This window comes from Brugia malayi (assembly GCF_000002995.4).
Source record: "Brugia malayi strain FR3 genome assembly, contig: Bm_v4_Chr1_scaffold_001, whole genome shotgun sequence".
In the NCBI taxonomy this organism is placed as follows: Eukaryota; Metazoa; Nematoda; class Chromadorea; order Rhabditida; family Onchocercidae; genus Brugia; species Brugia malayi.
Window position 1 is genome coordinate 7,946,372 of NW_025062475.1, and position 27,595 is coordinate 7,973,966.

General features: G+C 33.3%; 4 protein-coding genes across 6 annotated transcripts; all 4 read right to left on the reverse strand.

The window, feature by feature from the left end:
• Positions 1-4,731: 4,731 nt before the first annotated feature.
• Positions 4,732-7,958, reverse strand: Bm1745 (Uncharacterized protein; the record flags this gene model as incomplete). Of its 2 annotated transcripts, none has more annotated exons than XM_043077049.1 (9): positions 4,732-4,808; positions 5,183-5,330; positions 5,415-5,519; positions 5,612-5,790; positions 6,295-6,500; positions 6,748-6,929; positions 7,041-7,190; positions 7,303-7,430; positions 7,727-7,958. In XM_043077049.1, the coding sequence occupies 9 exons, from the start codon at positions 7,956-7,958 to the stop codon at positions 4,732-4,734; spliced, it is 1,407 nt and encodes a 468-aa protein (XP_042932983.1). The 2 variants fall into 2 exon arrangements, with proteins under 2 accessions (XP_042932983.1, XP_042932984.1); XM_043077050.1 differs by having other exon boundaries at positions 7,727-7,775.
• A 1,037-nt stretch (positions 7,959-8,995) lies between these two features.
• Positions 8,996-14,846, reverse strand: Bma-emb-27 (Uncharacterized protein; the record flags this gene model as incomplete). The annotated part of the gene is made up of 15 exons (XM_043077051.1): positions 8,996-9,068; positions 9,338-9,468; positions 9,559-9,654; positions 10,180-10,312; positions 10,599-10,776; positions 11,320-11,500; positions 11,727-11,833; positions 12,098-12,269; positions 12,529-12,675; positions 12,774-12,840; positions 12,968-13,146; positions 13,298-13,420; positions 13,582-13,737; positions 14,141-14,351; positions 14,746-14,846. The coding sequence occupies 15 exons, from the start codon at positions 14,844-14,846 to the stop codon at positions 8,996-8,998; spliced, it is 2,055 nt and encodes a 684-aa protein (XP_042932985.1).
• A 1,183-nt stretch (positions 14,847-16,029) lies between these two features.
• On the reverse strand, positions 16,030-18,312 carry Bma-npp-10 (Uncharacterized protein; the record flags this gene model as incomplete). Of its 2 annotated transcripts, XM_043077052.1 has the most annotated exons (8): positions 16,030-16,222; positions 16,314-16,390; positions 16,509-16,651; positions 16,887-17,011; positions 17,110-17,226; positions 17,353-17,508; positions 17,795-18,015; positions 18,253-18,312. In XM_043077052.1, 8 exons carry the CDS (start codon positions 18,310-18,312, stop codon positions 16,030-16,032), a joined length of 1,092 nt encoding a protein of 363 aa, XP_042932986.1. The 2 variants fall into 2 exon arrangements, with proteins under 2 accessions (XP_042932986.1, XP_042932987.1); XM_043077053.1 differs by lacking the exons at positions 16,030-16,222; positions 16,314-16,390 and having other exon boundaries at positions 16,600-16,610.
• A 172-nt stretch (positions 18,313-18,484) lies between these two features.
• On the reverse strand, positions 18,485-27,566 carry Bm14684 (Uncharacterized protein; the record flags this gene model as incomplete). Its single annotated transcript, XM_043077054.1, has 27 exons — positions 18,485-18,876; positions 19,010-19,121; positions 19,306-19,416; positions 19,559-19,641; positions 20,219-20,431; positions 20,617-20,739; positions 20,820-20,886; positions 21,211-21,378; positions 21,523-21,666; positions 21,783-21,926; positions 22,004-22,166; positions 22,343-22,464; positions 22,855-23,022; positions 23,106-23,225; positions 23,378-23,513; positions 23,682-23,921; positions 24,175-24,376; positions 24,452-24,523; positions 24,669-24,737; positions 24,842-24,944; positions 25,129-25,221; positions 25,769-25,950; positions 26,139-26,298; positions 26,526-26,668; positions 26,791-26,961; positions 27,096-27,230; positions 27,518-27,566. The coding sequence occupies 27 exons, from the start codon at positions 27,564-27,566 to the stop codon at positions 18,485-18,487; spliced, it is 3,885 nt and encodes a 1,294-aa protein (XP_042932988.1).
• Positions 27,567-27,595: the final 29 nt, after the last annotated feature.

Below are 27,595 nucleotides of genomic sequence, written 5' to 3' on the forward strand. Positions count from 1 at the left end.
TGTGGAATAAATAACTGAATTAGCTTTTCAGCTCTACAAGAGTTTAGTTATTTCGATTATAATTAAATTATAAGTTAGTCTTCTTCTTACTTAATAGATCATTTGAGTAACTATTCAATCCTTATTTAGCAATAATATAATACTTCAGAACAAAAAGTAATAATTATTTACAAATTGAAGATTATTCCGTCTTACATTCATAGAATCGGTTGGAGAACAGTTATTTAAAGTTCAGATCAACAAACTTATTAGTGAATGAATCTACTGATGGTGAACTATATCTTCAAATAAATTCTCAGTAACTGACAATTTACGCTTCTTTTCAAGATTTTCCTATTTCCAATTCTCTGAAAGGAAACGAAATGAGAGGATGAGTTTAGTGAACAAAATGATTTCGCTCCTTTTAATGTGCCCATACCTTTTCAGAATTTTGCACTGCTACTTTTTGAACAGTTTGGCTTGCTTTGTTAAGCTATCATTACTTTCATTAAAAACCTTCAATAATTCACTTGTTAAAAAGAAAACAAAAGACCATACTAACTTTGTACCAATAATTTTCCGATGACTTTTTAGCCTTTCATCTGCACAAAACTTGTCATCCCTGCTGTTACTACTCAATAATAATAATCCTGTTTTAGGATGGATGCCATTCAAATACTCATTACGATGCCTCAATGATGGATGTGAAAAGCAATTCATGTTCAAAGTGTTCTCATTCGGAAGCGAATCTTTGCTAACAACTTGGAAGGAAGATCAAGAAAAGAGAAAAGAAACGAGTTTCTACGATATATTACCCAGAAAAAAAACAAATTAATGATTAGATGAATCGGAATACAACGTTCGTTTCCCATACATACTTCTTTAGAAAGAAAAAAAAAAAATTATTCAATTTGCTGCGCAACGAGAATACATCCGAAATCAAAATGGTGCATATTCTAATAGAAAACATATTTGCCCACAAAAATATAGGTTATAGCCTCATTCCAGGTTACTTCCCTTGTCTAACTCCATTTTCTCTTCTCTCCTCCACTCAACTGTGATGAGAAATTTTGCAAAAGTTCCCTTATTTAAATAGACTTGAACTTCCCACCACTCATGTATGTTGCTTAAATCTAAAATACATCTATTATGGAAACCATGCTTAAGCTGAGAAATAAACTTTACATTTTGTACAGTGAAGGAATCATTTAGCTTAATCTTGACCTTGTGACATTTTGTCTTTCATATGCTTCACAGAAAACAGAAAGTGGAATGCAGCAATTTTTTTTCTACTAATTAATTCTTTATAAGTGTCGACTGAGAGATGAGGGCTCCTTCCACAACATACTAATCTATGCTAAACGATATGAAGAATTTATCATATCTGAAACAAGTTTTTCTCTCACAGACAGACAAGAAGCACACAGATATTGATGTCCAGTATCATTTAATCGGATCTGTCTTCCAGATTTTAAACAGAAAGTACACAACAATTACAAGGCTGAAAAATAAGTATAGACAAATTTTTGGAAGAAACGAAAGTTAGCAAAAGCCTGAGAGACAGATAATCTTTTACGTTAACGACAACCATTTGCTGTTCACGTATTTACACTGTGAACAATAAAAAACGTCGATGAGAATGAAATTTTGATGAATGCCTTTCACCTCTTCTCATTTCTCATTTAGTCTTTCGCAGACGATGTGATAGGCAGAAGAAAGAATCAAATATTTTTTTAAGACAACAAGTTGTTTTTCTATGAGATAGTTCTCATAAGTAAGACAAAATTTTTGGACTTTTTCACATTCTTTTTTCTAACTTGTTTCGTCGATTTATTTTATTTCTCTTTTTTGACGCAATGTATGTATGAGAATTGATGTGGGAACTAGCGGTAGAGTCCACTCCTATCTCTGAATTCGAATATAATTGATTCTAGGTCTTTCGTTTGTAAGTCATATAATAACTTCACAGCAACTACTAGTAGTAGAGAAATCATTGATCCAAAATCCCAGAACTCAAAATGCGAGGTCGTTAAAATCGATGAAAGTGACGCTTATAGGATTGATGTGTCATCGATTTCCAATTACACAAAAGAGCACAACAACTTACTCTCTTCCATTTACGCCAACAGCTGCCATGCACAATAAATCTCTGTCTGTATTCCTATTCAGTGTCAAATTTTCGATGAGACACAGAAATCGAACATGGTATCACAGCTTCACTTATTTTAATGTCGCATTGGTGATGGAACATTAAACAGAAGAAATGACAAAGAAGAAAGGCGACGTAAAGATGACAAAGTTGAAATGGCGCGAAGCAAGAAAATTGTTAATTGAATCAAGTTATGTATAAGAAAAATAACAATGTAAATTTAGATATATGACTCTAAATAAAATTTCATAATGTGGGAGGTCAAAAGATTCGAGAATGACTTAGCGTGGTTCAGTACAAGGAGTATATAAATGAAACAAGAGAGGAACTATGTCTCGATTAATTATTGTATTGATAGAAAACAGTGGTAACAGCGATCAGAGGAATAATGCTCGATAGATAAGTAAGATTATTAAAATATTAAAAAAGTACATGACAAAATTGTCCATAAATAACGTCGGAAATCGTTAAAGAGAAAGTACTACTGGACTAAATTCAACAAAATAAGAGAACCAGATGGCTGATGTATTATTGAGAGAAATCAATTTTCATTAATCCAAACTCTAAAATAACAAGCAATATAATATTTAGGATCTTTTTGGTTCTGTTGAAACTCTCCTTGAATCGATCTAGCATATTCTGTAGCATTTAAATCAGAATCAAAGGAATAGGAATAACACAAAAGAGCATTGTTATGTATATTAACTTTGAGCATCCATTCTTAGGGATATAATTTTCTTCTTTTTCTAAGTTATCTCAGCCTTACGAATAACAATTTGAAAGCCAGAAAGTCGTTTACACTCATAACTGAAGTGGCCTTGTATCTGAATGTCACCTATAATGTCAACTCAATTACTAAAAACATTATGGAGACGAAATCTTATCAAGGATTATTACATAAAATAGGATAATGTGATGAGTCAGTGTAATTCGAGAACAATGAATTCGAATTCAATAAAATAGCACAACTTCATAAAATTTTCTTGAAGTTGATTCTAACTGCACAGCATCTTATAAACTATCAGAGAAAAATAACATAAGAACAATTATAAATGGAATTTGAAAAGCGTAACAAGCAACTTACGCTGGATGAGGTAACCTTTACGTTAAATGTTAGATGCACCACTGTCCTTTCTTGTTGATAATTTCACAGTTTAAATTGAAAATTGTGAAGAGCTATGAATTCAACAAAATGGCACAACTTCAGTTTCAATTTCATTGTTCTTACATATAAAAAACATTGTGAAGACAAGGACGAAAGCTTCGCTTTATCAAATATCATTAGAATTCAATATTAAAGCTACAAAATCAGCTGGCAGAAAATTTTCAAATTTTACTTAAAATAATATAAAGGCCAACAAATGAAAGAGAGAAGGGTAGATGAGCAATCTAATAAGTTTTTGGGTTTGTTAACCAAATATTGAAAGGATGGTGAATGCAGTCTGAGTGTCTCAATACAGCACTAACTAACGATCGATTTCTTTTACTTGAAGGCCGTTTGCTACCATAGGCTGGCCTTAAGGCCACTATTGTTAGGCTCTAGAATTATCTCTCCATCTCTACTTTGTCAATCTCATGTATGTATTTTTTCCGAATTTAGATATAGTTAAATTTAGCGCATGATGTATTAATATTTAATGACAACGACGCGATAATGCAGGAAAAAAAGTTCTTCCACATTTCCCAAAATTGAGTATTTTCAAACATAAAAGAAACACTGAATTTAGCTGAAGTGCTGAAAGGTTTTACACACATGAAATGAGATTTTACTCCTACATGAACATGAATGATGGGATAAGTGGGACACCACTTAATCAAGATGCAAGACTTATTAGATGAGAGGTAGCAGTTCTAACCTGTCGACCTCTCTATCATCCTTAGAACCTAACTACAACTTATTTCAATATGATAGTCTTCTCTATTACCCTCCCAGCGCATAAAACTCCTATTCCCCGCAACAGTAAACGAGGATAGTTAATGTGACAAACCACCACATTCCTTCCCATCCTATACATAATGACTGGAAAATATGAACCTCTGAAAGTTAACTTTTCACTTAATTTTGCTTCCCATGTAATCTACCATCTACCACGATTAAATAGTATTTTCATGTTTACTTAATTTTATTGATAACTTTATCACAGTTCACATAGTAAAATCACTTGATATGTATATAATCTCTAAACATATTTCGAATAACACAACTCGAATTTAAGATGAGCAAAAGCTGACAGTTTACTCTGACGCTGCAGAGGTAGTCGTTTCAACTTAATTCCGGACCAGGGTCGTTACTGTTCGGTATAAAGCAGCCATTCTAGCTCAACATTTATTAGTCAAGTTTATAGGTTTGTAATCTATAGCTCCTATTTGGTATAATAAAAAATCCGAAATAATTGAAGAAGGCCTATAAATAGTACTGAGGAACATAGCGCATGTAACATAAACTACTACATAGAAGAGAATAGACTGACCACCGCGGAAAATATCAATCAAATTATTGGAATTGCTGTGAATGAACCATTCACACTGTATTCTTTTTTTTGCACATAAAATTTTACACACACAAGAAGCTGACTTCTTATTATTTTTATAACAAATTATGTTTATTTCGGATAATTTTCAATCAGCATAGCGACTCCATGTCCACCTGCAGCGCATGCAGCTACAATTCCCAGATGTTCTGTAGAAAAATTAAAGCATTTATGTGCTGCAAGACTAGAATTTATTTTTAATCAGTCTTATTAATCGATTTAGTGCATTAATTCATCTTCTTCCGGATATTTTCAATCATTAGTTAAAAACATCCACTTCATGTGGATCTGACATGAAGACTGTCATTTGTGTAACTTTTGCTTCCATAGCTCGGTTCTTATTACAAAGTTTCATTCCGAAGTGATGCAATTAAGCATTAAATCTAGCCTACATAAAATTCCTGAAGAGATTTGTAAGAAGTTAAACTGTTTTAGTCAAGTTTCTGACCAAACTTTGGGTAAATGCTTTTATAGCCTACAATTTATTCAAATTGAATGTTAGGAAACGAATAAGAAAACATGCTTTTTTCGTGCTGCAGTCTATTTACTGCATGGGACACCAATCGTACGCCTGTTGCACCAAATGGATGTCCAAGCGAAAGACTACCACCCCAGGTATTCAACTTCTCCTCTGCTATACGTCCATATTTTGTTGGTCGTTGTAACATTTCCTAGAAAATTCTTCAGTAAGATAAAAGAACAGAAAAAAAGGACCTAATAAAGTTTGTAAAAAATTTTTAGAAATTAAATAATACCTTGCAAAAATAATCTGAATCCATGGCATTCAAATTGGCTAGAATTTGTCCAGCAAAAGCTTCATGGATTTCGAAAACATCAATATCTTTTAACGTTAGTCCAACCTGAATCCAGATTAAGAAATTGGAAATAAAACAAATATGGAGTTTCAGTTGGAAACGCTGAAAGTTCAGTGATGTAAAATTAAAATTCGCACCTTATCCATTAGCTTCGGAATTGCATAGGCAGGTGACAGAAGAAGTTGGTCAGTTGGATCTTGTGCTACATACTGGAAATCTCTCAGATAGGCTTTTGGTTTATAACCTTTCTTTATTGCGTAATCTTCCGTCATTATCAGTGACGCAGATGCGCCATCTGTGAGGAACGAAGAATTGCCTGCAAACTGGAGTTAAAAAAAAAAAAATACTATGGAACTATTGCATGTCAATGTAATGTCTGATACTGATTCTTTATTTGTTTCTTTTGAATTTCGGGCCACTAAGTGTAGCCCATACATTAACTGTTTTTTGCGACCTCCCACTCATATCTCTACATTAATTGTACTAGCAAGTTATTAAGTTTCATTTTCATTAACAGCAATGCATAAATTAAATAAGTTACGGTATTGATGTAATAAGAAAAAATTACACACACATACAAAAAAAAAAAAAAAAAAAAAAAAGAATTTCTCGATAATGCCAACATTATAGAAATTAACCATAAAGAATCAGCACGCCGTTCCAGTGATATTTCCATCTAAATCATACTTCTTCTTTAATTTTATAATCTTAGTTTACTCTAATAAAATATATACAGCATCACGCGAATTTTTCTTTCATCAACGAAATTGCAGAATATGTTGCCCAATTTTACATTTCTGAACTCATCAACAAAACTTACCAGCAGTAACTGTTCCATGAGATTTTACAAAAGCTGGTTTCAGCTGTGATAATTTTTCCATCGAAGAAACACGGATACCGTTATCTCTTCGAACAACCATCGGCTTACTGCCAGGTACAAAAACTGGTACAATGTCAGAGAGCAGGTTCTCTTTCGAAGCACGGTCAGCAAGCATATGTGAACGAATGGCAAATTCATCTTGCTCACTGAAATCCAGAATGGAAAAGAAAATAACTGCCCTAAAAGTTTATTCATTTGAATGATTGTCCTGTTAAGACAAAGTTTTGTAATGTAAACTGAATACTTCCGCATCATAACTAAAATGATAAAATGGTTTATTTCGAATACTTACTTTATACCTCTTACTGATTATTTGATACACAATACTTCGCTCTCAAAGAAGACAATTTATTCTCAAAGCTTACTTAGTTAGCTTAAAAGACAATTACCAACCGTCTAGATACGCCAAATGCTGCAGCTAGTCGATCACCGCTATGTCCCATGGTTTCACCAGTCGTAAATTCAGCAACAGCTGGTAATTCAGGTGAGAAGAAGTTTAATGCTATTTTCCTTATTGCTGTCAACTTGTCAGAAAACTTCTTTGCTTTATCTAGAGAAAGAAATGCTGAACGTACCTAAAAAGCAAATCTATTAAAAGAAAATTCCATCAAGAATGGCTCATCTTTTGGATTAAACAAGTAAATGTACAAATAAGAAATATGGATAATAAAAACAAATAAATATACTTTTCGATTATATCGAATTGGGACATCGGAAAGTAATTCAACGCCACCAGCGATACCCGCATTACAATAACCTGCCGAAAGCATATTCATAACATCAGTTATTGCAACATTTGACGAAATACAAGCCAGTGTAACTGTATGCGCCGGTATCTGAATTAATCCAAAAATAAAGTCTATTGAAACTGAAATGAAAGTAGTAACGACATAGCAACAGTGTCGAAACAACCTTATTTTTTAAAGCTACATAAGTAATGAAACATACATTTTTAGAAAATCCTGCCATTAACGCAGCTTCCCGTGCCACATTACTCGTTTTATATTCCTGTATCACAGTACCACACACAATATGCCCCACATCATGTATATTCACTTTCGCCCGATCCATTAATGCTGCAAAATGAAGATTTTTCCGATATTCAAAGTACTTTCAGACGACGAAGAATACTTTTGTATACTGATACATACTCCACACGTGTGATTGAAGTGGTCAAAATAGCTCTTTGTGGGCATCTCAACGACTCAACATTATCGAACTGATACGAAATATTTTCTTTTGAGCATCCTTTTCCTTAAATTTATCCGAGGTCTTGTTAAATCTTCAAATAATTACAAACTAAACTTTCCCCAGAATGTAACAAAAGCTTCTCATCTGATTGAGAAACTAATAGAAGTAGAGGAAGTAATACCTAGAAGAGCAGCTCGCTGCAAATCCATAGCCATCATATTCTTAAACATCGTTCTCGATTGTAAAAATGGTGTACGTACCGCATCCACGAGAACAATATTCGGTTGATTGGGTTTGGAAAATATTTTCCTTGATATCGTAGGTGCTGTTGAGGTTAAGTAACAACATGATATTGTGTATAGCGGTTTAATTCGATTTATATTCCCCAGATTTATTAATAATGAGCGGGACATCTGCCGAAATTCTACAACAATGTGAATAACGCCCAACAGAGAAGAAATCTTAAGAATTTTTAAACAGCAAAATTAAGGTAACCACGTGTTACGTGGCAGCTACTTCACCTCCCCCCCCCCCCCCCCGTGATTTACTGAAGTGTCGGAATGTCTATTTAATTGAAAATCATTTATAGTGAAAATGAAAACAATTATTACCGATTCCCACCATGCGATACAAAAACTAAGGACGTTTAACTGGCAACATCATACTTGTAAAAAAGACCCTTGCTTCTTGCTAAGTCCCCAATGTGTGTTAGTTTTCCCATAACTATCATGAAGAATCAGATATATCATGCCGAATCTCAATTTATACAACGCGCAAACTAAAACTACCTCCAGTCAAAAGATATGTATAACCACTGTTAAAACTATCATTCCGTACACTTTGGACTTTGTACCAAGAACTACGACCGAATCTTCAAGCATATGAAACAACTCAATGTGATTTTGAATTGAGAGAGACATGCATAGTCCAATACCAAACTTCACCTTTCTAAAAATTTTGAAGATTGACTTACAGCCTAATTTTGAAATCAAAACTGAAGCTGAAATTTCATGTTTCTTCTATTTACAAACATCTCAAAACATTTTTAAGACGGAAGGCAAAGTAGAAGGAGGAAATAATTACTGTACTTTATATATAGTGGAAAGTCCACCTGGATAGAATATTTTTAAATTTTAGAAAAAACGGGAATAAACACAGTCGTTCAAAAAAGATTTTTGAATTTTTACGATCACTAATTTGTTAAATTCACTTTTATCGGAAGCACGATAAGTCAAAAAAAGACACTGGTTTGGCCAATCACTAGGATCATTAAGACAATCGTGAGTTTAATGTACGGTTTATTAATAATCAGACCTCGGTTTTACTCCACAGTTTCATTCCTCACCAAATCGAAAATTTTGTTAAGCACTTGTTATACTGAATCAATAAACATTTTATAACGAAAAAAAAAAAAAAAAATTAAACGAATGCAATCATTCGTAACTTTTTTCTAAGTCATTTCAACATCCGCTGGGCTAATATCATGCATAGGAAGATTTCTTGGCCGCTGATCCAACATTGTCCTGAAAGAAAAAATACCATAAAAATAGAAAATTCCAAAGATTTATTCATATTTATGACTTTCCCTTAGAATTTGGAATAAGACCTTGAAAATTCCAGGATCATCTTATCTAACGTAAAATTCCAAACTAATCAACAATCACACGAAGCTTTTAATATATGATCATTTGCAATGCATCTAAATTGCTCTAGTACGCTCTAATATGAAGCAAACACATAAGTTAAGTATCATTTGATAAGTTAATGAAAAAATCGTAGACGGTTTGAGAACCTTTCGCAACCTTCCTGAGCAGCACGTTTCGCGCGTTTCCTCTTCAGCGTTTCCAATGCCTTTTGTTGAGTTTGCTTTTCATCAGAATTTCCTTCTAGATCAGCTTTTGTCACTAAGAATTTCTCGAATGACTGAAAAAAAAAACTGTTTTTGTGAAAATGAATAAGGATAAAAAAGTTCATGAAATTTCTCAAATTTTTGAAACCCTTTGTAAAACGAACTCCGATCATAAGAGTTGGAGTTCTTATGCATGATGCTAAAAAGCTGGTATGTGTTCCCAAAAAATGCATGAGCTGATGAAGTCCTTGTTCCAACACCTGAAAAGCTAGTAATATTAAAAGTTAGATTTTACCTAACCAAAGGTTGGCATTAACTATGAAGTAATGTCCTAGAGGGAAGATTAAAGAAGTTAATCTAACATCAAGAGATTGAATAACATAACTAAGAGTGAATAATGAAATGATTCAGACATGAGTTCTTTTGGAAAACAGGTTGGTAGCCACGTTAACTTAAAGTACTTTAGTAACAATACTCCTGCCCAAAACTGAACAATTTATACTCAGCAAGTTTATTGTCGATAACAAAATACTCTCAAAATAATACTTTGAAAAATGAGGTCGAAAACAGTGGATTATGTAATCGAAAGTTGAGTGTAGTGTGGTAAAACAAGTATAAATAACAAATGAATAAAAGGAAACAGCTGAAAAAATAAATTTGAACAACGCGAACTTTTGGTCCCACTTGGAAATTACTCGCTTGTGCCGCGACATAAAATGTTTTCAAATTTTCATTAAAAAAAGTATATTAAAACTTTAAAATATCCTCTTTAAAATTTGTAATACCTTATTATGTGGGTCCACACTAAGTGATTTATGAAAGTAGTGGACAGCTCTATCAATGTCACCAGATCGTCCTGCTGCTATTGCTAGTCCAGCATTTGGACCTAGCTTTCCCGGACACATTAGAAGTGCTTTCCTTAATTAAAAACATTATATCACACATCCACATTTAAGCACAGGTAATAGCTTGACTTTATTACTTATTATAATTTATGCTATCAGCTGGTGAAACAATAATTCATGGGAAAAATAAGACAAGCAACTCTAGAATTCTAGAAGCAAGAAGCAAGTGCAAAAATTACTGGCAATAGAATTGTTTAAAGAGTGGATCTTAAAGATCAGCAATTAATCCAGTAAGACTCTTCAGGAAAGCGAACCCTGGATAAAGCTCAAGAAGAATGCAATCATTTCAAAGAACTTACTGATGAAACTTGACCGCTTCGTCGTAAGATCCGAGTTTGCACTTTACATGTCCCAAATTATTTACAAGTGGTTCCCAAAATTCACTCAACGGTCGATTCAACAAGTCACATGCGTGAGCATGTTCATCGGTCTCGTTGTATGCTGATAGCAAAGCTTTAGTAAAAAAAGTTTCAGCATCTGAAATGGATCTAGTACTTACCAGAATTGGAAAATAGAAGTCTTTCATTTATCCTACAAACATCCTTCAACATTTCTTCCATCACTTGAACGTTTCTTTTAACTGAACTTGAAAAAACATAACAAGTATGTTCTTAACCTATTTCAAACTTCTGATAAGTATTTTATACCATGCTTCGACATTATTAATTGTTTTCGATATCCACCACAATTAACAGTTTAGGTCAAAATTTTTACGTACAATAAATGATTCATATATAATAAATGGATAACAAAATGCTTTGTCGCTTTATTCTGTACACTGCAGCTACCACTATATATTACTATGTAGACAGTATGGAATACAAGTGAATATGCGGCCTAGATCAAGAACTCAGCAAGTGCTCAAGCAGCTTGAGATACAAAACGAAGATTTTTTGTGCAACATGTAATTAAAAATCGAAATTATTCAACAACTTAATAATTAATTACAGACACGGCTTCAAACAGACAACATATTTCAAAAATTCAGTTGTTTTGAAACTATATGGATCGAAAACATACTTTTCCATTCTTTTTTCATGTAGCAGATGCAACCTTGCTCATGTAACACAAGCGCATTGTCACCAGCTATTTCAGCTGCATCCTTCAAAAAATCCTGCGCCAATTTTGTATTATTTGCATAAGCATATTCGAGTCCTATATATAACAGCGGTTCGAAGCTACCTTCCAGCACTCGTGATGCCTGAAATATATAAGGTTTATGAATTCTTAATTATTCAATTGAACCACTTACTCTTAATAATTTCTAGTACAAGACTTAATTTCCCATCGAAGAAGATAGCTTCCTATATTTTACATAAGAAGATAATATGTTAAATCGAATAAAATGCTTCATTTCAAAATTTTTCTTCCAAATGGTCTATTTCAAATAATTTAAAATACTTCAGAACCCACTTCAAATAACTTACTCTTAAATAGCAATTCATCGCTTGCTCATGTTCTGATTCTGCAGTAAGTGCATGTCCAAATGCTAACCAACCCTCACCGAATGCACAGTTCATCGATGTACACTTATCTGAAACAGCTGATTTTAAAAAGACTTCATCGTTTTCTCGACAGATAATTATCTGTCACTATGAATTTTGCAGAAGCGAACATGTTGAAAAAAACATGTTCATGTTTAGATTCTACAAAATCAGAACGATGCAAAAATCGAAATCGGCTTAAACACTTGAAAAGAATACTAAAACAGTAAACTGCCAAAATCAATAATATGAAATTAAAAACCTAATTGGTTACAACCAAAATTAAACAGTTTATAATAAAATTTAAAACTTACTAAAAAAATTTTTTGCCGCTGACAGCTGTCCAATAGAATAGTAATAACAACCAACGGTATACCAACTAACTTCATTATCTGGTTGACAATCGACCAGTTGATGTGCTAGTACAAAGAGATTTTCGAATTTCCGCAACTGTACCAAAGTTGCAATATGAATTAACAAACAATCCTAAAGCTGGAAATCTTGCAGATAACAATGAACATATGCAATGGTTTCAAAGCAATACTGACACAATATATAATAAATAATCCAACGGCGGAAAGTTAAACATAACAAGAATTACAACGAAATAAGAAAGTAAACAATGACAAAGAATTTACTAGATTCATGTTCATCAGTTATTACTATTTCAACATTAGTTTGGAATACATTATCATGCTACTTCTATTAAACGTTTTCATTTTTCGCATGAGCAAAAATTTGAAACCTGAAACATGCCAGCCTCATTCAAAATTTCATTCGTAATATTATAAGCTCCGGTGAGATCCCCAGCTTGATATAAATGTGAAGCTCGCGCAGTAAGAATTGACAAATCCGTTATCAAAGCTTCATTTATTAAGGCATCCGAATTCAGCTACAAAAAACAAACGAATCCAATAACAATGAAATGAAAAAAAAAAGCATGAAATAAAACCAAAAGTTCTTAGTAACAAGATTATTTTCTAAACTTGCATTTTTACTCCCTTGAGAAAAATAATGATTTCGAAGAGCTACAACCATACTGTTTTTATCTTCAGATCTGAAAAAATATTGGTAAATGAGCTTCCAAAGTTTTTGTGAACATTCTCAAAAACTACTAATGAACAGAATAAATAAATCAGTATGAAGAAGTGAAGCATTCAAGAAGTGTTTACTAAATCACTGACCTTTCAATCAGTTCTTCAAAGCGCTGTTTTGAATAAAGTCGATATTTTTGGATAAGCTCGAATGCTTCTATACAAGAATCATCCTTATAAACGGCTCCTTGCAAACAAGAGAATGCTGCACGACGATTCTGAGTCATCAGATAAGCTTTTCCTAACAAAAGCAGTAGTCCTGCTTCTACCTATGTATTAACAAAAAGAAAAAATTTGAAGAAACTATTTTGTTGTAAGAGATGTATCAAAAATATTCCTGAAAAGATTGCTAACCCTATAAAATTTCAGTTAAAAACGGAAATCTTTATCATGTGGCAGTATTAGCCCTAAAAATATCACCTGCAAATCTTCTGATATTTTATCAAGCGCAATCATTTCTTCAGAACTTGGAAGGAAAGACTTCGGTCTGGACAGCTGAAGCATATGAGGCATAATAGAAAAAACGAGGTCGTGGCATCGATCCTTCAAAAAAGTTGAATTTATAACTTTCGAAAGAATTTTCACGAAGAGTGATCTTGTAAAGGAAAAACAGGAATTATCATTCACGGAGACTGATTTCGTTTTATAAACTGTGTCATCGAAATATGAAGACTTACGAGACAAAAAATACGAAAATGACTCACCCCTGTACCTAGTTTTAACTTGAGTATGTCAACAAATAATTTCTTTTTGTAAAGTGCATTTACGTAAAAATAAGCGAAGAACATATGCTTCATAATAAGCTCATGACGATCACAATAAGCCATCAAACGTGTCCATTCTCCAGCAGCTGCCAAGACCTTAAAAAATTTATATAGTTAAAGTTTCTGCATTTAAAGCAAATTTAAACAGAAAAATAATACATTTAACTTGATATAATATGCCCAACTACCAAACAAGAAATTCCAAAATTTGTTGACAGTCGTAACTATGCTTTCCATTATAATTCAAAACTTCACTACAAACTTCAAACTCACACAAATGCTTTTGATCTTGGAAAGATTTATTTATCTGAGTTGCCCACTTATCTAGTATAAAGAATGATATAAAAAATTTGAAGATTTTATAGCTGAAAACATTATGGATAGCTCCATAAAAGAATAATATTGAAGAATGAGATCTCAATGCTAAAATGAAATTATGAGATCCAGAAAAAGATAAAGTATAATGAATAAAAATTTGCACCAAATATTTTTCACATACTTTAATAAACCGAGCCATATCAACGAATGATGGTTGCGACCCATTTTTCCGACATAATGCTAATTGCTTGTCTGCCCAAAATAATGCCGTTTTATATTGCGCGCTTGCTAAGTATCTCTGAATTAGACTATCAATTTCGCTTAATTCGCAATTTCCATCGCTTGTTAGAAATGCTTGAGATGAAGCATCTAACGGTGCTGAGAGTGCAGATCTGAGAAAAAATAGAGATGTCAAGAGGAAATGAATTACCAGTTAACTTTAATCAGTAATGCTACTTCTTAATGTCCTGTAAGTTCAAGAGATAAACAGAATTTTGGAGTAAAGGTTAAGAATTTTTTATAATGCTCAACAAGCATTAGATAAAATAATACGAGGTAATATATAGCAATATGTGTGGAGTGTATTCAACTTACTAAACATATAGCTTTTCTAATTTTCTTCTGTTCCTTTGTCAAACCTATTCAGAATTTGATGCTATGCAAATGAATACAGTATTTCAGTCGGTCAGGCAGATGCACGTAATTCGTTATATTTCTTCAATAATGCCACACGGAACGAGAAATATGCTTAAGAATACTAATGCAAATGTGAGAAAATAAGCTTACGTGCTACTTGTAGGCAGTGACATGGGTGTTTGCGTAAGGTCCTTAGAGGTTGATTCACGCGTAAGTGTGGGCCGTTGTTTTGCCGCGCTTCTACCCACCATTTCATGCAAGAGCTACAATGAATATTAATTAAAACACTCATCAAAACGCGTAAACTTTTAAAACTTAGAGAAAAAAGCCCCAAACATCTGTGAGGTATCAAAATCTTAAACTTCCCATTCGGGAATTTTGCGTCAAAAACAACCAAACTCCCTTTTATCTTTTCGACCCCATACAAGTGAACCCTTTTATCTTGAGACTGAAACTGCCCATACAAATGGAAGCATTTTACACCCAAGCATGTATTGCAATAATACGAAACCAAGTGTCGATATGAAAAGATGACTTGGTTTGTGCTACTTCACGTGCTAACGAACCCTTTTGTTGGAGGTCGAAGGTTGGACGCGCTGTCTGTACATGCAATGTATACATATACCGCCTGGGTCATGGCTTCAGATTTCAAATTACTTATCAGCACCTCCATATTATGCTTCACCTATTTCCTAGCAGACTTATTTTTAAGTCTCGAGAACAAAAGATTCTGCGGTGCTCTCCGCTCTTTCTGCTCGTACTGTTGAAAAGCTTATTGATTTTATTCTTTTGAACCAAAAACGGGCAAATAAAGAAACGAGAAATTAACAGCAACGAATCAGGTATCTTGAATTTCAAAGTACACCATTTAAAATATATGGGACGACGGTATATAAATTTGCAATATCCGAACTTGTCATTACAAAACATAAAAGAGAAACAGTGCTGCACATCGTAGCAAATACAATATTTCGGTGCCTTCACAAAGACAACAAACAGAATAACGAAGTAGACATATTCATTGTGAAATGATATGTGATGTAAATCCTATTTTCTGTCTTGATCAGCAAAATCAAGTAGCACAAGGGTTAGCATAACTCCCGTCGGATTTTAGAAATACATGTTTGAATAAAACGTAGGAATTCAGATTAGCAACGATGATACTAAAAAAATTGATTTTTCACGACTTTTTATAGAAAGCAGAGTTCGACATACCAATTTTTGAAACGTTTACTCAAAAAAAAAAAAAAAGAACAGAAAAAGCACATAAACAATCAAAAGGACACTCACACCGGAGTTGAGCTCCAAACCTGAAAATAAGGGGAAGTGGCTCGACTCGTCAGATCCTGAACTTCTGCTGAGGTCCAAAGCATTGACAACAGCTATTACAATATGATTTGAGTGCAATGAAAACAATTATGAGTGTTAACATTATTAATCACTATTGCTGCAACTCACGACTGATATTGGAGAAGCAGTACAATCCACAGAAAAATTCGGAAGAATTTCCAGATCACTGGCAATTTCCAATTTATCTTCATAAGTTAATGGTAGATTTTCCGTTTCAGTACCTTCATAGCCATAGATTAGTTTGAAAACATATTTGGACATTACTGTTGCAGCAAGTCTAAAATGAGTTTGGTTTAAGTATTATTTTTATAAAGGCTGAAAAAAAGATGAGAAAGTTCACCAGTTTTAAAAATAAAACCTATACCAACCTTTGTATGGGGTTGCTTACGGGCATAGCAACCAACCGTAGTTCAAGTGAGTGTGCCAATTCCATAATTTCTTTTACCTGCAGAAATAGAGTCAAAAAGAATGAAAAAATTACGAAAAATCACTGGTCGTTATAACTTCAGTTAAATATTATTTGAATTCAAAATGATATATCTACCCAGAACACTAAAACATACCTCCTCATCATCTCCAATTTCTTCCAATCTTTTTTTAATATGATGAAAATCGGTGAAAATTTGCCCTCCTGGCCCCCACGCTGGTATTTGATCACTCACCTCCTCAAACAAACCACCAAGTTCACTCAAGCACTCGTAATTATCTACAAAATAATTCAGTGAACGATATTTGAATCCCGTTCATTAATTTCACGAATGTTTACAGCCTTAATAAAAAGCACAAAAATTGACCCTTCATTACCTTAAGGATTAGTTTTTATGCTTTTTATTTCATTTTTGGAGCCATTACAGCCGAAAATAAAATAAAAAATCGAATAATAGAAAAGCCTTTTGTTTTGCATACGAAACGTGTGATTTTTTTAAAGGAATTTAAAACACCTGATATAATCATGTCGGGCGCAACTTTTTCGAAGAAAACAGAATGTGCTTCATCAAGCATGCCACCTTGCAGAGCATATAAACACATTTTAACTTCATTACCTTCCAATTTCGCTCTCATATATCTGGAACATAACAAAGAAATTCAGAAATCAAGAACTGATATGTCAACCTCGCCAATACTGTATGCATTATCTAACAAGAAGAAAATCAAAAAATTTACCTTGACCGAGCAATAACAGAATCTGGTAGAAGCGCCATTGTTGACAGTTTCATATAAGTTTCCTCATCAGCTTTATCCGCGATTCGATCACAAAGTTCGATCAAAGAATCACTTCGACTAATAATTAATTTCAAAGTACAGAATGGTACTGAATATGTCACTTTCAGCTTAATACTTATTAACAATGACAGACTTACCAAGAACTGTTTGACATCGAGTATAAATTTTACCGATAAAACGTACCTTTGCAAATCAGAAATATGCATTAGTACAATTGCAGCGAGATGGTACAATTGCATTTGACAAAGTTGTTCAGCATATCGAATATGAAGTACATGTTCAACAGATTCTGACGGATGTTCAAATCTCAAAATTCGTAAAATAAACCACAAATGCCAGCTGCAAACATTATTTTTCTAGAAAAAAAAGCGAGCGAAATAAAAAGAGAAAAATCAGGAAATCATCAAATGATAAACCCAAACTAAGGATTCCCTGCAAAGAAGTCTTTCTAACTCTTCTGTCTATGTTTGATAATTCGATTTTCTCACAAACTTCCTTCTTTTTTCAGTACTAAGTCTTTGTATTCATTTTATCATCTGTAGAAAATCTTAAAACCAAATTACTTCCGAAGTGATAGAACATTCAACTTATTCTTAAAATTCAAAATACAATGACCGTTACAAACCATAAATGATAATCCATAGGATGTAAAGCAGTGCAGTCAGGCTCCAGAACAACTTCCATAGACTGACTGGGATCACAAGCTAACTGAATAAGTTTAAAAAATATATTGCATTTCAAAGTATGCTCTACTTCCCGTGCCTTCAAATCGTTTTCGAAAGCATGCAAAACACATTTTAACGAAGCATCAAATGGATCAAAATAGGAAACGAATGTATATAATGCCTGCAATAAAAGACAACATTTTTTGCATAATACAAAGAAAATAAATAGTAGAAAAGATGTTCGCTATTCAAGGACAAAATTAACCGCGCTTTTCGCACTGAGATTCATTATTAGTTGTCTTTGCAATTTTTAAGCTAGTGAAGGTCATAACAAGCTTCGATAAGAATTCGGTGAAAAAGAAAAAATAGATGTAGAAAGCAAAATGACTAGAATTTTAAAAATGGCATGCCAGCTTACTTTTAATCCATCCAAACCATCATTCACAAAGAACATTCTGCCATTTATTTCAGCTTGCATTTCTCCTGCCATCAGAAGATAAATTTTCAGCAGATTCTCGTCAATGAATTTGCACTCCTTTGTTTCTTTCCAATGTTCAATCGAAAATAAAAAAACAATGCTAAGGGTTTATATAGAAATAAAGCGTTGTACAGCAGAACTATCAAATTCTCAACTGTTACTTAATAAGTTATTAAATGTACTTTATTAAATATATCGTTTCATTTTCAGTAAACATATGCTTCTTGCCGAATTTAATCTCGATGATATTAAAAAATAGTATGCAATTGGAACAGTTTAAGAAAAAAATAGATCTATTACAACTAAAACAAATATGAACCTGGTTTTTGTAAGCCGTCCTGTCACTATACTTAAATACTGAAAGTCCGCACGCAAGATGAGGATAATTGCTATCGATAGCTTCCTCTACTGCAGCTTCCAATTCACCTATCAAGATTAAGTGAAGAATTTTAGCAAAACCGGATGGTGATGGCTTCCCATGCTGTTCAACAGTTGCCAGATACTTCTGTAGCCATTTTGCAACCTCTTCACGGCGATTTAACATTTTGGTGTAACTGGTGCTAGCTGAAAATCGTATAGAATATGTTGAAACAATTTAAAAACATTGACTTTGTTTAGATTTCGATTCGATCAATGAAAAAAAAAAAAGGTGATTAGTTTAAAGCCAGACAAAGACATAGTAATAGGGCAGAAATACCTGTAATTTGAGAGCCAAAAAGAGCATCACATAATTCAAAAACATTCGAATCATGTGCCATGCCGTTAAGTTTCGATGTCGTCAAGGAAGAACTTATTAAATCGGGAAACTCCTACAAGGATATCTAATTATGACACGGGAACTGTATTCCGCCGTAAATTTCTGCGATCAGAACTCAGCAAACTATTTTTAAAAACACGTCAGGAATTTATTCAAGTATCAAAAATCAAAGAAAAATTTCAACGCATTAAATTATATTATCAACTTCGAAAAAAAAGTTCGAAAAATGAGCTTACTCCATCTGGTTTTCTTTGTGAAACATTCTGGAAAACCAAATTCTCGGTTTCCTCATTATTTACTACTTTACTCATCAAGCTGATTTTTTGGAACAGATCGATAATATATTCCTACAATGACCCAAAACAACAAATGAACTCATATTAGATCCGTGTAACCAAAAAAGTGGACAAGTAACTTAATATTTGTGACCAGAGCTGTGAAAATAGAATAATCCAAAAAAGTAAATGAAAGTAAATAAATAAAATTTACGGTAGGCACTTGATCAATACACTGAAACTTAAGACATCGGACTGATACCGAATTTGGAAGATCGCTCATCCAATATACTCGTCCTGCAACGGAAGAATTTCATCCTTATAAAATTCGACTTTCAATCTTACTAAAATAAAGTATCATGCTAAACAGGCGTATTTCAATGCTTCAGTAATATACTATAAAAACTGGCAAACGATAAATGTCAGTTTGTAAAACCTTTTACGATTTCGCGCAAATTAAAAAGAAAGCATAGTGAGTAAGGATTTTAAAGGTTCTTTCTTAGACTTAGACAGTATTATCAGCAATATAAAACAACTGATTGCAGACACTCGTTTGTGAGGGCTAAGGAAATACACTTTGCTCATAGAATATGCTGAAGTTTGTTCATAGAATATACAGAAATCTTAACAGAGCTTAAATTCTTTTTTTTTTTTTTTTTTGATAAATATATATCTATGTTGTATAAAATTAAAGCTTCTCTGATCTTAAATTTATCACCAACTATTATATATATATATATATATATATATATATATATATATATATATATATATATATATATATATATATATATATATCACTTTGAAATAGTCTTTGATTATATGACCTTATTAATTTTAAATTCTGAAAAAAAAAAAAAAAAAAAAAACTAACCATGATTCCAACTTACACGTCCACATCTACCATTCATTAATGAGCCGTCTATAAAGGTACCGGTTCTTTTAGCTATTCTCATTACTACTTGTTCGCCTTCTTTAAAATAATTTTTTATCTCATTAACCGGATCAGTAAGAAACATCTGCGTCTGGTACATGTCATCATCGTGTCCTTCTGCATCAATTAGAGTAGAATCACTCACCAAATCATCTACAAAATTATAATTTTTAAAAGTACAACAAATGGTGAATGACGTTAAACCACAAGTTAAAACTAGACGATATAAAAATCTTAAGCTTTTTTGAACTTTGTTTTCATGAATTTTTAACAAATACATTATTGCCACAGTAAAGGGACACAAATTAAAATGAAACCAGGATGAATCTAAAACAAACCTAGAACTGTCTTATTGTCAAAAAGTTCCATTTTATGTTCCGCTTCTGACATTATGTTTGGCTGAGTAGAGTGATGCTCAACATGTGTATGGACGTTCTGCTCGGGAAATGATTTTCTATAACCTTAAATTCACGAACTGAAAAGTATCAATAGAGAAATGAATTCCTATAAATAAAAAAATATTAAAAAAAAAGTGTTATACCATTGATTCCACCCAATCCGCGTACAAAAAGCATTGAATTAGTTTGTTTTAAGCCTTCGTGACAGTCCTGAAATATGCTACATTAAGTTTATACCAACGATGTAACTTCCTATGAAAGCCATTGAAATTTCACTATGTGAATCAGGATCTGATTAAGTAAATTAAGTCCATATTCTCAGCATACACTATAGCAGTATCGATCAGCATTTGAGAAATAACACATTTAGACCGCTGTATTCCACATTTTACTAAACGAAGTTTTATGCAAAAATTTTCTTTATGTAAAAAGCAACGAGTAGTTCATTATAAGTTGAACCAACATAAATCAAAGCAAAGTCACCATCTCTTTCATTTTTTTCTTTTTTTGTTTTGGTTTTTAAAATTAACTCACTTGGGAACGATCAGTTGTAGAATCACTTGACACCACTGAGAAGATGTCATGTTCATGAGCAACCTTCAGTTTCGGTAATTTGGCGCGTTGCACAGCATTCTGGATTCTACTAGCTTTGAAGGCCATTTTTAACTGCGCCTCATCAAGCATATCATCGTCATCATCGTCCTTAACAATCCGGAATGTTTTGAATTTAGATTAAAATTGAAGGAAGATTTGATAACTTACAAAAGTCACGGTTGGCAGCAGCATTTTAGCTCTTCTTATAATTAAGTTTAAATGAACAGAATGCAATTTAAGAACAAAATTGACCGTTAATCCGTATTTGGTAAAGTGTGGCACTGTGAAAACCCAAGTGCCTGTTTCAGGACGATAATCTTTGAATTTTGCTCCCATTTTTGATGAAGCACGTTCTAGTTTTGCTCGATAGCCCAATTCTTCTAGCCGAAGAGGATCCTTCAAAATAAATTTTATGATTTATGTTGGTTGTTGAAAATTTTCTCAGAAACAAATTCATGCACTCTTTGTTTTTCTGTGTAGAGCAAAATTAAACGAAGATCATCAAAACATACCACGATATACTCCTTTGTTTTCTTATCGCGAGGCCAAACTCGGTCCAAACTAACTTCTGCAAACCGATTTAATTCCATTCCAACTGGTGGTTTACAATTATCATCAGGATAAACAATCACTTCGTGTTGACGGAAATGTACTACCTGAAACAAAGCTGACGGAAACAAATCTTTTTTCTGAATCACCTGAGTGCGTTGAAAAAATAATGAAAAGTCGAAACCTTATCCAAATTAACATTCTGCAAGTCAAATGGTCCGGGCCAGAAAACACTTCCGAAAGCCAGTCGACGTACTGTGAAGCCACTTTCAATATGACAGATACCGTTATTCTTCAGTGCCATTTCTGCCAGTTCCTCTAGAGATGGTTCGCATTCATAATCTTGCCTGTAATCAAAACTTCAGCTACTAATAAAGAGCTCTAAATATTTAGAGCAAGCTATAGACAGTATTAGAGAGATTTTGCATGCTGTACTTTTATTTTAGAAGTGCTGTTCATCTATACATTAAACTGAAAAAATCAAAGTACTGTGGATTCTAAAAAAGAAATGAAAGGAACTTACCTTGTTAAAACTATGCCTGCTGGATGAATACTACGTACCGAAACATTTTCAGAAGAGGCATTGGCAGTACTCTTGTTAGTCATATTCAGTGAATTACTAATGCTCTCATCCTCGGAATAAGTCTAAATTGATAGTTAACAAAAATAGTTATTCTCTATCTATCCACAGAAATATGATGACGTATTTACTGTCTAATTTAGAAAATTTTCAGAGTGAACACATAGAATATACCAATTACATACTGATAACCACCAGTTATAGTTACATGTTGACTAGTCCGAAACGAACTAGAAACCCGATTTTTAGACTTTCTCATAATTATTGATGTGCTTTCAACTTACATGTAACAATTAATATCAGCGGACAATATGGCCCGAAAATAACTGAATGATTTCACAACTGCATTCTATTAAGAAAAATGAATAGCAGCATTTGAGTTACAGAAAGATGCACAAATAGTCCTGATCACTTTAATAACTAATAAATAAATAAATAATATGATTAAAATAAACCAATGGCGGAGGAAATTCAGCAGGCCGCTGTAAGGAAGAGTGAGAATTGACAGTTGGTCGTCCTTCTTCAACTGTTGTTTTGTTTATTGATAAACTTTCCGAAGGTGGCAACATGAATGAAACGCCTATTTTCTGTCCCGTTGTTGTCAACTCGGTAGTAACTGACCGCTACAAGTTTTGCAAGGATATCAGGCTAGTAAATCTTGATTTTTCTTTTAATTTATAACATCTATCTCAAAACAAAAACTTGCAGTATCTATCTTTGAAACTGCTCCAACTCGTGCATTATCGGTCGCTTCATTATCTCCACTAATTTGCGCCGCTGGTGGTGAAAAAGTTGCTGAATTGGTAGAATTTCGTCGATTCTCCTGCTGTAAATAATTCCATTCCCTTGTTTTCAGTAATTATTTATTGCTTTACAATAAGATGAATTATGGCTTTATAAGATGTGATAATCGTAATAATCAATGTGACATCATATTCATATCCATAGAATAAAAAGATTATTGAATTTTTATCATACCACATATTTATGAAGAACACTGAGATCAAGTCGTTTCACATTCGAGTTATACTTTGACTTCAATGACTGACTAGTATTTATTCCTAGAAAACTCGAAGGATCTACTGATGAAGATGAACCATTGGTACCACACGACCTGAAAGGTCATGTTTCGAGCAATTTGAAATTCTATGAATTCCAACTCTGACAACTTCAATTTAAATAAAAGGAAAGTATTTGGATATATTAATAGTATTTATTCTGTGATCTAAATGTCGTCGCTATAAAGAACTTTATTATAGACTACCACAGCAAGAAAAAATACCTATTAATTGTGTTATCATGATTCAACGATGTGTTCATCCTATTAGTTCCTCTGAGACCAGGTGGCAAAAACATGGAGTGATATGTAAAATCGCCAATACTATCTCGGGATTTGGCTGAAGGTTTGATACGTGATGCAGCAGCAGGTATTGAACCCAGTGCAAGTGGTCCACTCGGTGTTGTTGTCGTCACTGCACCTGCTTCTTTCTTTGAAGCCAAAAATCGAATTTGTCGTTCGATGCTATAAATAATAATTTACTTTCTCCATAAGTCAAGAAATAATCAAAAATAAGAAAAGGAATACGGAAAAAAGTTTGTCACGAACATTTTTGTATAAAAAATAATAGTATCGATAATCAGTTTGTGACATATAATTTCGTATGCATAAACAAATATTTAACAAATCGGAAAAAAATACTACTTTAAATTATATGAATCGTACTTACAAATACAGGAAATGAAAGGAAAAAGAAAATATAAACACTTCATTTAACCTGACTGGATTAGGAATATTTGATTTCTCTTGTGATTCAGTCGTTAAAAGTTTTAACAACGGATTATCACCGTAAGGACTTGATGCCAACTGTGCTTCAATTACTGCTTTCTCAATTTGCCACTGATTAAAATCGGCACCCAAAACGATGGGTACCGCTGACGATACACTGCTACCTGCTACTTGATACGCAGAACCGAAAACTGCAAAACATCGGAAATTTTAATTTCGTTTTTACAAATTAGTAGAAAAACCTTATATATGAGTATGAATCTCACCAGGTTGCGTCGATGCAGAACCAAATAAGGAATTAGTTGGTTTCGCTGCAGATGAGCTGAATAGTGACGGTGCTGAGGAAGGAGCGGCTTGTCCAAAAAGACCACCAAAAGACAAAAAATATTAAAGCAGAAAGTTAAAAAACTTAAAAATTTCGACTGCACAAAACAATAATTTATTCTCAGAGTCAATAAAATGGCATTTTGTATTATATAGTACCTGTATTTGAACCAAATAATCCACCAGCCGTTGGCTTAGACCCAAAAAGTCCACCCGCTGATTGATTCCCTGGAAAAGAGCATATTTTTCTTTAAATCTCATCAACATAGAAAATAAAATTTCTAAATCTCTGAATTTATTTAAGAATCTTAACAGTAGCTATTAATATATACCAAAGGGTGAAGCTGTGGACGTAGATGCACCGAAAGCACCAAAACTAGAAGTAGACGGTTTAGCACCAAAAAGATTTGTCGAAGTAGTCGATACTGAAGGTTGCTGAAATCACTGAATAGTGAATTAAAAATGAATTTACAGTGTACTGCATAGAAGTAAATAACATAAGATTCTTCCTAAACATTTATTAAATGAAGTTAATAAACTCAAGGAAAACCTTGCATTCAGTAGGATGAAATTTATACAAATCACAATTTTAAAACAACAGAATGAAATATTTTCTCACCGTGCTGTTACCAAATGTAAATGGGTTTGACGAGGATGTAGCAGTGCTAAAAGCTGGTCCACTAAAAAGTGACGAACTCTGAGTACCAAAACCCTGGAATTATCTAAGCAAAAATTCTTAAATAAAAATGAAATAAACAACGAAACATAATCAGAATTAAATTCTTGGAAGCAAAAGAATGAGGAGTAAAGAGAAGTTGCATAAATTTATAATTGAACTTTATTTAAGCAAGTGGTCGTGCTTGCTGTGTTGTAATTATACTTAGCTTTGGTCAGTTTTAGAAAAATTTTTAGCAAGATATGAAAAACTAAATTACAAATGAAAATGGCAAGACTATATAAAACTAGGATTAATGGATAATAAATGCAACAAGGGAGTACTTAACTATGATAAAAAACGAACAGATCTTAACGATACATTGCTTCAAGTCTTTCGCAAATAAGTATTCGTAGCATTTAGTCAAATTCATCATATGACTTTAACACCAAAATATTCTAAAGAAGGATGCCTAGGTTCTGAACAAAATTATCGTTTATAGTACTGCAATTATTACAGTTAAAAGAGTATTCTTGTTGACGGAAACAAATTAAAAGTAGTGGGAAACCAAAACAAGAGCAGATAAAAAGCAAACGAATCAAACCGTCGTTGATTTAGTGCCAAATAATCCTGTACTGGTCTGAGTCTGTCCAAATGGTGATGTTGTGGAGGAAGAACCAAACAGTCCTCCAGTTGCTGGTTTATTGCCGAAAATCGATGTGGCAGTTGTTGGAGTTCCAAACAGCAAAGATGAGGTCGTGGTTGTAGCACCAAAACCAGTCGAGGCTAAGAAGAAAGTTTATTATAAATTACCACTAAAATAAAGTCGTTTGTGAACTCACTTTGCTTAATTAAGTATTACGCATTTGTGTAACTGACGAGAAATCAGATCTCTCATTGAGATACTTAAAGCATTAACTACCGAATGTTAGTAAAAAAATAAACTGGATGCTAATCAAAATAAAAGAACTCACAGCTTCCAAACAGTGGTTTACTTTGTCCAAAAACTGAAGATTGTGCTGTAGTAGTGCTAGAACCAAACAACGAGGAAGATGGTTGTGAAGTTTGACCGAATACCAAACCACCACTCTGAGGGCCTTTTCTATTCGCTAAGTAATCTTCACATCTCAGCTCCTATGTAAATTATAAATCGGAATATTCAATTTCTATTCATTTTAACTTAATTTCTATACATTTTACTTTGATTACTCTTCAAAATAGATACGCATGTTATGCTGCAGAATCTCCACGTATGTTCTAAAATCAATGTAATGATGTCGACAAATGTATAAGAATGAATGGGTCGAGAACAAAAGTATCTTCATTAGCGTTTGAAAACCAAAAAAGCACTAAATATAGACCTCCAAACTTTTAGTTTCATACTGTTTCATGGCAGTGATGCACATGTGTTTCGTACTGATCGTTTGATTTGTACCATTACGAAGCATAGTATCTGTGGATGTGGGAGGTTCAAATTTAAGAGTTGTGCCCGATATATTTGATGCTGCAATAATTCTAGCAACTTTTTAAGGATAACAAACGCACATCAAGTTTCTCCGGCTCCTGGAGATAAAAGTTAAATAAATGGCTAATAATTAAAAGGCTAATAATTAAATGATCCCATACTTCCGAAACTTGATCCGAAAACACCGCCAGTCTGTTGTGTCGACTGAGCCGAACCAAACAGTGATGTGGTACCAGCGAAACTCGTCGATTGCGTTGTTGACGATGCACCAAAAAGTGGTTTTGATTGACCAAATATTGATGTTGAAGCAGAGGAAGCCGGTTGCGCACTTCCTAAAACTGTTTTAATTCAGGAGATTAACATATCTTATATATGAATCAAGTTTAATTTCATTTCATAACTTTAAAACTTTTTTTGGTTTTTTTTTTCTTTTTTTTTTTTTTAGACCTAATGAAATCAACCGGACCGAAAAGTGATGTCGACTGTCCAGGAGAACCGAAAATAGATTTCTGTCCGAATAAGCCCGTACTCTGGGTGGTTGTCTGCGTCCCAAATCCTGTTGTTGGTCGATTAGTGGATGACCCAAACAACGAGCTACCTGCTACAATGAGAATATTGGATTACAATATTAGCAATATAATGCACAGAAGATACAACTTCAGCAATATAAAGTACTTGTTCACTTAACAAGAGGATTTATAAGATTGAAACATGCTGATAAAGTATTTATAGAAAATTAGTGTCAAACAGAAACAGGGCTAAAGAAACACTGTGTCAGCACAGGTAGCCTTTATTCCAATTGGCATCATCTTTTTGATTTCTCCCGAAAAGACAATGATAGTAAGTTTCCTCAGGAAAATGGAATTTCGAAAATCGGATGGAACTTACCACCAAATGCAGATGTATTGGATGAACCGAAAGGTGATTTACCAAACATTTCGGAATGAACGAATACTGCACAGTGGA